We start from the raw sequence: 9,312 nt of genomic DNA, 5'->3' as shown, positions 1-9,312 counted from the left end.
ATGAGCTATTCTCTATGTGCATCAGCCAGGATTTTGCACGAGAACATCTCCTTCTATAGAGGATTGAGCTTAAATGATTCCTTGTATGAAGATAACCCCGCTTTGAAAAGCTTGCAAGAATGGATTGTTTACCCTCCATATTTCAAACTGAAGATGCTTTTGATTCCACCAATAATTTGTCTTCTGGCAGCTACCCTGGTCATTCCTTTCATCTTATTTGTGATTTTTTCTCGTGTCAACATACGTCAGGAAACAAGGTACCTTTTGTTGGGCAATGCTTTGGTTAGCGATTTGATGTATCTTCTGCTCTACACTCTGTCTGCAGTTTTCAGTATGTCCACCTTCAAACTCCCCAAAAGTGGTTGCATCGTGCTGTTGTTTTTGCTAGCAATGACTTACTGCGGAGGCTTATTTACATCTGCAACAATGGTGCTGGACACTTATTTGGCCATATTGTGGCCTTTGCATTATATTTCCATTCTGCCTTATTCCCGAGCCAAAAAACTGATTCCGTTCCTATGGATATGCTCTGGGATTTTCCCTGGGATTGTTTTCCTAATACTACACATCACTCAAGACTCCAGGGAATGTCCAGTAGAAAACTGTTCTGTTCCACTAATACTGGCAATGACTTTACAAGGAAACGATGCCGTGAAATTCTGCTACATACTCTCCTTGTCTGCCCTTTTTATCTGTCTGACCCTCATTCTTTGTGGTTACATGGTCTTGTATTTTAAAACAAAGCAATCAGGAATATGGAAAAGCATTTTCTCCCGAGCCAGTGTGACATTCCTAATGCATCACATTATCCTATTCTTTCATTTCTCTCCTGTTCTGGCTGTTGTAGTGGAGTCACTCCTTTACGTCAATGATGTAATTGGGCCACCGACAGGAATTTGGGTGTCTATGATCGTTTGTAATGTCCTGATTATTTTGCCCAAGGCTTTGTTACCTTATTTGTGTGGGCTTCGATACAGAGAGATATCCTCATCCCTCAAATTCTGCATCAAATGGAAACGTTCTACAGTAGTAGTTCCTACTATATTTACTTGAGCAGAAACAAGGACACTACAGTAACTGTGACCTAAAGCTGTGTTATGCATCCCATAAAGTGAACTTATTCATTCCTAGTAGCTGGAATGATTTTAAAAATATGCCTCAAGAAGAGGATACCAAATGGTATGAAGCTGCAAATGATGAAATAGAGTCTCTCAAACAGAACCAAACATGGACTTTAACAGAACCACCCTCAGGAAAGAATGTCATAGGCTGTAAGTCCAATTGTCTTTCCTTTCTCTCACTTATCATATATATTTTCTTTCTTTCATATATCCTCTCCTCTAAGTTCACTTTACCCTTATATATATTACTACATGTCTATTTTTCTTCCTATGTATTTGTGTATTGGACAAATGAATGAATAAAATAAATAAATAAATTATTTTATTGATCTGTTGACTAAGTTGCTTGTATTTTTTCCTAATTTGTTCCTAATATCAACATTATTATACTAGATGATATTTAGGCTAATATTTTAATGCTATGGTTGAAATGTTCTGATGCATGGTTTTTTTACTCTTCAGATAAGAAAATTAGGACCTAAATCTGCTAAAATGTCAACCATACCAAACTCATTGTCAGACTGAATGTTTATACATTTGACTTTATAAATTCCAAAGTATGAATCTTTTCACTTAAAAAAGGGCTCGGCGTTAATGTTTTGTGCCAGCCAGGTTTTTTCTTTGCTTTGTATAATACAGAGCCAAAATCTATCCTACATTTTTTTGCCTTTCCCTTTTTTTTTTCCTTTCTTTCCTGGGAATGAAATCCACATTCCAGGGCAATGTTTTTGAGTTTCTTTGTTGCTGAAGGTGGTACAGGCTGGTTCTTTTGTTTTATGCTATTCTTCTTTCCATTTTGCTGGGTGAAAAAAAATCCTGCTTAGTAAAAAAAAAAACCACTTCCATTACGACCTGTTTCATGGGGATGTCATGGAAGTGTGAGAAGCCAGACCTACGCCATGCTCAATAACACCATGGTTGACCAATGAAGATTTCTGCAAAATCTTGAAACAAATGCAGGATCGCCTGCTACTGCACGAATCCCAGCGACCGATAAGGTCCCACAGAGTTGGCCTTCTCTGGGTCCCGTCGACTAAACAATGTCGTTTGTTGGGCCCCAGAGGAAGAGCCTTCTCTGTGGCGGCCCCGGCCCTCTGGAACCAACTCCCCCAGATATTAGAATTGCTCCCACCTTCCCTGTCTTTCGTAAACTACTCAAGACTCACTTATACCACCAGGCATGGGGGAGTTGAGATATTCCTTCCCCCTAGGCCATTACAAGTTATGCATGGTATGTCTGTGTGTATGTTTGGTTTTATAATAAGGGGTTTTAGTTGTTTTATTATTGGATTGTCACATGCTGTTTTTATCATTGTTGTTAGCTGCCCCGAGTCTACGGAGAGGGGCGGCATACAAATCCAATAAATTATTATTATTATTATTATTATTATTATTATTATTATTATTATTATTCTGTATGAGATTAATTTTCTATATTTTATATATCTCATTTGTTGTTATATACATATATGGAAAAGATAGATTTGTTTGTCTACATTTTATTCCAGGATTCCATGTTATGGATTTCTGCGATGTGTTTTTCTTTTCAGTTTCTCTATCACATTCCACTTTAGGAAACAGAGAATGTATTAATGCAATCTGGCAGGCTAACACAGCCAGTCTGAATTGAGGTTGCTCCCCTGTCCCCAAATCTGAATTCCTCCCAGTAATGTGGGTTATGCCTGCAGATGTTTTATGGTTGAAGATGGGGGAAGACACATCTGCTCCATACAGTTCCAGTTCAGGACATAGGAAGATTGACGTCTAAGACAACTGGAAGCATCAGGTTGGAAAAACCAACTTAACCCTCTCTGCTTTGAAAGAGGAAGAACTGTAGCATACAAGTCATTTTTATGACTCCATCACTGGCTCAAATCAATAATGAAACCGTAGGGGGGGGATAAACATTTGATAGTACATCCTCTTATCCGTTATCAGACAACTGCGTTTCCTCAGCAACATTTGGAGACACTTTCTACCCAGGAGTGCATCAATAATGTTCTGTGTCTAGAGAAAGGTAAGTTGCTAGCCAAATCTAGTATCTAAGTATGGCTATAAACCAGATCCTGTCAGACACATGTATTGGAAAGACCCTTCTCCTGACAATGTACTTGTGTCATGCTAAGAACAGCTTTAAAAGACACCTTTGAAATGAGGAATAGTGATTGAGCAAGTAATCTTCATATAGTATGTGCTTTTCAATAATCTTATCTTTCATTTATTGAATATATACTCCATTTTTAAGTTACCGAATCTCCTCCCTCAATGACACCTGTAGTGCAAGAAGATTGAAGACACAGGCAAATTTTTCTGCATATCTTTGGCGCCATCTACTGGTGATCCAGGTATTAGCAGCTAATATATCATTCTTAATTTGTACCTTAATTGAGCAGACAGGCAAGCAGGAAGTGAGAGAGTGGCTTGAAACACTAAAAAGCTGCTGCACCCACGAGGGGGGGGGCAGTGGGGGTAGTAAGTTTATGCACTATTTATTGAATACTTAATAGTTTTTTTATTGTCCTTCCTTCTCTAGTACCTTAGTATAATCCTTAATTACTTTTAAAATAGGAAATAATTAAATCATATGTTTTTACCCATAAACGCTTTAATCATTTTAATCCTTATCTAGAACTGACCTTTTATAGCAATTAAAGAAAATTGAGCTAAGAGAGAGAAAATTGAGCTAAGAGAGAGAGAAAGAGAGAGAAAGCAAGAGAGAGAGAAAGCAAGAGAGAGAGAAAGCAAGAGAGAGAGAGAAAGAGCGAGCGAGAGAGAGAAAGAGCGAGAGAGAGAGAAAGAGAACAAGAGAGAGAGAAAGAAAGCAAGAGAGAGAGAAAGCAAGAGAGAGAGAAAGAGCGAGAGAGATAGAGAAAGAGCGAGCGAGAGAGAGAAAGAGCGAGAGAGAGAGAGTTAAATGTGCTTCTCAACAAATAATGCTGCCTATCATTTGTCCTTTTTGTGGCTATTCAAATAATGTGACTTAATCAACTGAAAAAGAGTCCAAGTACCTATTTGAAAACTTACCTTGGTCAGTAAGCCACACCCACCCAGTCACATGACCTTTAAGCCACCTCCTTCGGTCACATAATTGTCAAGCTACTCCTACCTGGTCACATGGCCAGCAAGCCACACCCACAAAATAAGCCACGCCCACAGTGTGGTAGTAAAAATATTGGCCTCCCATCACTGCTTCAAACAATATATCTGCCATTACCTCTAACGCTCTTTTTAAAGTCCCTGCTGTTGTTACTGAGCCAGCCAGGAGCATCAACCAAGGAGGAATGGCAACAATGGCATTAGCTTGCTTTTCCTTCATCTCTCTGCATTACTATCCCCCTCAGGCTTTGACTGGAGTTCTTACCTCAACAATATTTTCAATTTCAGAAGTTCCTATGTCTCTGGGACTTCTAGACAGCCAGTTAGAAAAGACCTATAGTTTGGACATAGTCCTCAGTGAGACTATTATATGAGCCGCTCCGAGTCTTCGGAGAGGGGCGGCATACAAATCTAATAAATAATAATAATAATAATAATAATAATAATAATAATAATAATAATATGCACAAAGGTGGGAAAATATTGAAATGACAAAACAGACGTGTCTGATTGAGAATATGGCAACTACTTTTATTACAGACCAGAAACCTCTTATGGACTTTTGCTGAAAATAGGAAAAAAAATAAACTGGTGGTTTATGGATTTGCTGATTTAAAAGAGTTTATTTTGAAGAAAAGGAAACTATGATGTAACTTCAAAAGAGAGACTAGAGATAATAAATTTGTAACTGTTCTGAAGAAGATAGGAAGCCATGTGTATACTGTGCTATATTTCACGCTTTTTCTTTCTTTTAATCCTATTTTATATCATTTCATGTAGCAGACCTTTTACTTCTGTAAAAATCTTTAATAAAAAGAATACATGCAAAAAAGATGTTCCTCTGACTTCCCTTCCTTAATTGGGGTAGCACGGGAGGGGGGGGCTCTGATTTATTTCTTAAGATAATTGTGTGGAGTGGAGATATTTGACAAGAAGCCAGACCTCAAAAAGTGATGCAGTAAGGATGCTTCCGAAAAATAGTTCTGCAGAGCACTTGTAGAATCTTTTGGAGTAATTCCGTTGATTTTTAAAGAGGGTCTGAGTTGGTTGAAGCTTCTGGAGAAAAAAAAGAAAATCTCTCAAGTGGTGAAGACTAGTAAGTATTCAGTAGCAGGCATTGTTCAATAGTCTTAGATGGTCAAGAAACATCCATGTCAGCATGGAGATCCGTGATCCAGGTTTTACAACTGAACCCCATCAAACTAATTAGATTGGATAGTAATTTACATAGCAACAAAATCAATTCTATAAAGTGGCACTCATTTTCTTCATTTCTCCATCCAACTATGGATGTTGGGCGAAGAATAAGTAGTTCTTAAGTAAGCTGAAATAACAAGGAATAAATAATTTCCAGAGAAAATTAATAGATTTTAAAAGAAAAAATAATCATTCACTAACTTGCCCTGCCAATGTTGGTGAGGATAGTAAGTTTATGCACTATTTATTGAATACTTAATATTCAATTCAATTCAATATTCAATTCAATAAAACTTTTATTGTCCTTCCTTCTCTAGTATCTTAGTATGATCCTTAATTACTTTTAAAATAGAAAATAATTAAATAGTATGTTTTTACTCATAAACGCTTTAATTATTTTAATTAATATCTAGAACTGACCTTTTATAGCAATTAAAGAAAATTGAACTACTTGCCTAATCTGTTATCATACTGAACCTTGTGGGTTCAGTACAAAACTTTAAAATGTTACTGTGCTCCTCAACAAATAATGCTGTCTGTCATTTGTCCTTTTTATGGCTATTCAAATAACGTGACTTAATCAACTGAAAAAGAGCCCAAGCACCTATTTGAGAACTTATCTTAGTTGGTAAGCCACTCCCACTCAGTCACATGACCTTTAAACCACCCAGGTTGCATTATTGTCAAGCCACTCCTACCCAATCACATGACCATCAAGCCACACCCACAAAATAACCCACGCCCACAGTGTGGCAGTAAAAATTTTGACAGGTCATCACTGATCATGATGTAACTTTAGAAAGGTCACTTTATAACTATATGGTATTTAAATTATTGTAAAAAAGCAGAAACCACTTTATTTCTTTTCTGATTTTGTTATTCTTTTCTTTTTGCATGATTAGTTTTTTTCTTTTTTACTTTTAATTTATATTGGTCCTGGGTTCAAAATTTTTAATAAAACAGTTCATTGGGGAAAAAATGAAATATCTCTGACAAAATATAAGCTGGACAAAAAAAGAAAAGGGGCCCCAGTGTTGAGAGACAAAAAAAGCTCTTGCATAATGTAATTAAATTTTGAGCCATGCTGTTTAGCATAATTTTGTTGAAATTGTAAATATTTCTTGGAAATGATGTTGCAATAGCATTTCTGTTTTGTTTTAGGTTATTATTCAAGGGATTGTTTTGTGTGTTTCTTCCTGGAAAGCAAATTTGACCTAAAATAGCATAATAGTGCCACCTATTGGGCTTCATGTGAACATGCAGAATAATTTTGTATGTGAAGACAAAGGGAGCAGCAGACATAAACAATTTGTCAATACATTTTCTTTGGGGGTGAGAGAGAGAGGAAAGAAGACACTATCCTGCTTATGGTACCAATGAATTAAAAATACGGTTTCATTAACCCAAGTATATGGAATAAAGATCACAAGCTTTCCATAGAAATTGCAGTGCAGAATGTATCTTTATGGTCTTTATGATATTTATGCATGTATATTTTTTTTTAGTTGGTTAGTTAGAAACTTGGGATAGTTTCCCAAATAAACCATTAGCAAAGGGGAAATGGTAGTAGATAAAAAGGACACAAGTCCCTTTTATATTACAGCAACTTTAAATTTAATTATTTTACTTCATTTCCATACTTTTCTTACTTTCAGGAAAACCCGGAGCAACTTACAAAATAAGAATAAAAAATAAAAATATTAAGTTAAACCATCCCAATAAAAGCAACTGTGTTTAATAGCAATAAATATCAATATTAAAACAAAATATAATGCAGTGTTCTCCTGAAGCAGGCATCCCATAAAGAGAATGGGATAGGACTGGCTGTTCATTCCCTAGGAAAGCTATAGTTTCACAAAAAAATATAGATATTATTCCAGTAGCAGCTTGATAATTTATAACTAGAATAGCCCAAGAAGCCACTTATAACAGTGGTACCTCTACCTAAGAACGCCTCTACTTACGAACTTTTCCAGATAAGAACTGGGTGTTCAAGATTTATTTGTCTTTTCTCAATAACTATTTTTTACTTACAAACCCGAATCTCCAAAACTGTAACCGGAAAACGCAAGGAGAAGCCTCTCTGGGGCCTCTCTAGGAATCTCCTAGGAGGAAACAGGGCCGGAAAAGGTGGGGAGAAGCCTCTGTGGGGCTTCTTTAGGAATCTCCTGGGATGAAACAGGGCCGGAAAAGGTGGGGAGAAGCCTCTGTGGGGCCTCTTAGGAATCTCCAGAGAGGAAACAGGGCCTCCACCCTCCCTGTGGTTTCCCCAATCGCACACATTATTTGCTTTTACATTGATTCCTATGGGAAAAAATGCTTCTTCTTACAAACTTTTCTACTTAATAACCTGGTCACGGAACGAATTACATTTGTAAGTAAAGGTACCCCTATACTTGAGTAATAGAAAAGCTGATTGTCTGGAAGTGTCCTTAATATTTGGGGGGGGGCAATATCAAAGGGAATATGATGTAAACCTGGGAGGCCATAACATGCCTATCATAAATTGGCAAGGCTTTATCACTGTCGCTTTTCATTTATTCTTTCTGTTCCTTTATCCTTTGATCTTATGATGAAGATGCAAGTATGTTTATTCCATTTGTTTTAATCTTTAAAAGATATTTAAATTTTAGGCTAGTACCAAATGACAGGAACATCTTAAAATGGCAAATATTCATTTCAATTTATTCAAAACATTATCACATCTTACAGCAAAAAAAAAAAAATAGTGCTGCTGACAAAATAATAATTAAAACAAATATCCAAAGTTGGGAATAACAACTCATAGAGTTCAGCTTTGTCCTCTAGAAGGACATTCCAGGTAAATTTCACATGGTTGATTAGTTTGTTTGACTTACGTTTATTATAATCAAAAAAGATTCTTCACTATTTACAATAGATCCATAAAAATATTTATTTATTTATTTATTTAATCATTTATTCATATATTTATTTATTTAGTCGTTTATTCATTCATTCATTCATTCATTCATTCATTCATTCATTCATTCATTCATTTGACTTCTATGTTACCCAATCCTGAAGGACTCAGGCTGGTTTACAACAATAAAACATCCATAGTATAACTACAAAAATAAGCTCCCAATCATTTACATCAATTCATATTCCTCTCTGAAATAACTTGATTTCTGGGAGGAGACTGTTCCCATGAACAGATACAGCCACAGAAAAATAGTACCAGTGTCCCCATTTTCCTCTTCACATGGAAGTTGTCTATAAGCAGGTTCTGTTGGGATACATACATCAGGCTGTTGAAACTAGCTAGCCAAAGTGGTCCTGCGAATTTGCTGTCAGAAGAGCTCGGCATCAGAAGTTGTGGGTGCTTCATTACTGGAGATTTTATAAGAAAAAACTGGATAGTCACCTGTCTGAAATGGTATAGGATCTCCTGCTTAAGCAGGGGGTTGGGCTAGAACAGTGTTTCCCAACCTTGGCAACTTGGAGATATCTGGACTTCAATTCCCAGAATTCCACAGCCAGAATTCACTGGCTGGGGAATTCTGGAAGTTGAAGTCCAAATATCTTCAAGTTGCCAAGCTTGGGAAACACTGGACTAGAAGATCTATAGAGTACCTTCCACCCTTCCAGTTCTATTCTGATTGATTGATTGATTGATTGATTGATTGATTGGTTGATTGATTGGTTGGTTGATTGATTGAAATATCCCCCTACTAAGTTCCCTAGGGATTTAAAAGTCAAAAAATCCATTTGAGCTGCACTGGCAGGAAGACAGTATACAAGTGTATTGTATTTTTGATGGCACTTTGGTTGATACTTTGTGTCGGTTACCTATGTAAAAGAAGTACAGTATCAGGCAATTAATTTATTTGCTATTCTTTTGGGAAGATGCTAAGAGGTATAGGCCACTGATATACGC

The 9,312-nt window shown here is 36.6% G+C and overlaps 1 protein-coding gene across 1 annotated transcript; it reads left to right on the top strand.

Annotated features, from left to right (window-relative positions):
• GPR148 (G protein-coupled receptor 148) lies at positions 1 to 1,053 on the top strand. The gene has a single exon (XM_070754228.1). The coding sequence runs from the start codon at positions 1 to 3 to the stop codon at positions 1,051 to 1,053; it is 1,053 nt and encodes a 350-aa protein (XP_070610329.1).
• The last annotated feature ends 8,259 nt before the right edge of the window (positions 1,054 to 9,312 follow it).

The sequence above is a fragment of the Erythrolamprus reginae genome, chromosome 5 (genome assembly GCF_031021105.1).
Source record: "Erythrolamprus reginae isolate rEryReg1 chromosome 5, rEryReg1.hap1, whole genome shotgun sequence".
Classification (NCBI taxonomy): Eukaryota; Metazoa; Chordata; class Lepidosauria; order Squamata; family Dipsadidae; genus Erythrolamprus; species Erythrolamprus reginae.
The sequence above is the reverse complement of the archived record's forward strand: the minus strand, read 5'-3'. Positions and strand labels throughout refer to the sequence as shown.

Excerpts from the sequence above, each read along its gene's own strand:
- GPR148 (XM_070754228.1), top strand. The coding sequence starts at position 1 with ATGAGCTATTCTCTATGTGCATCAGCCAGGATTTTGCACGAGAACATC.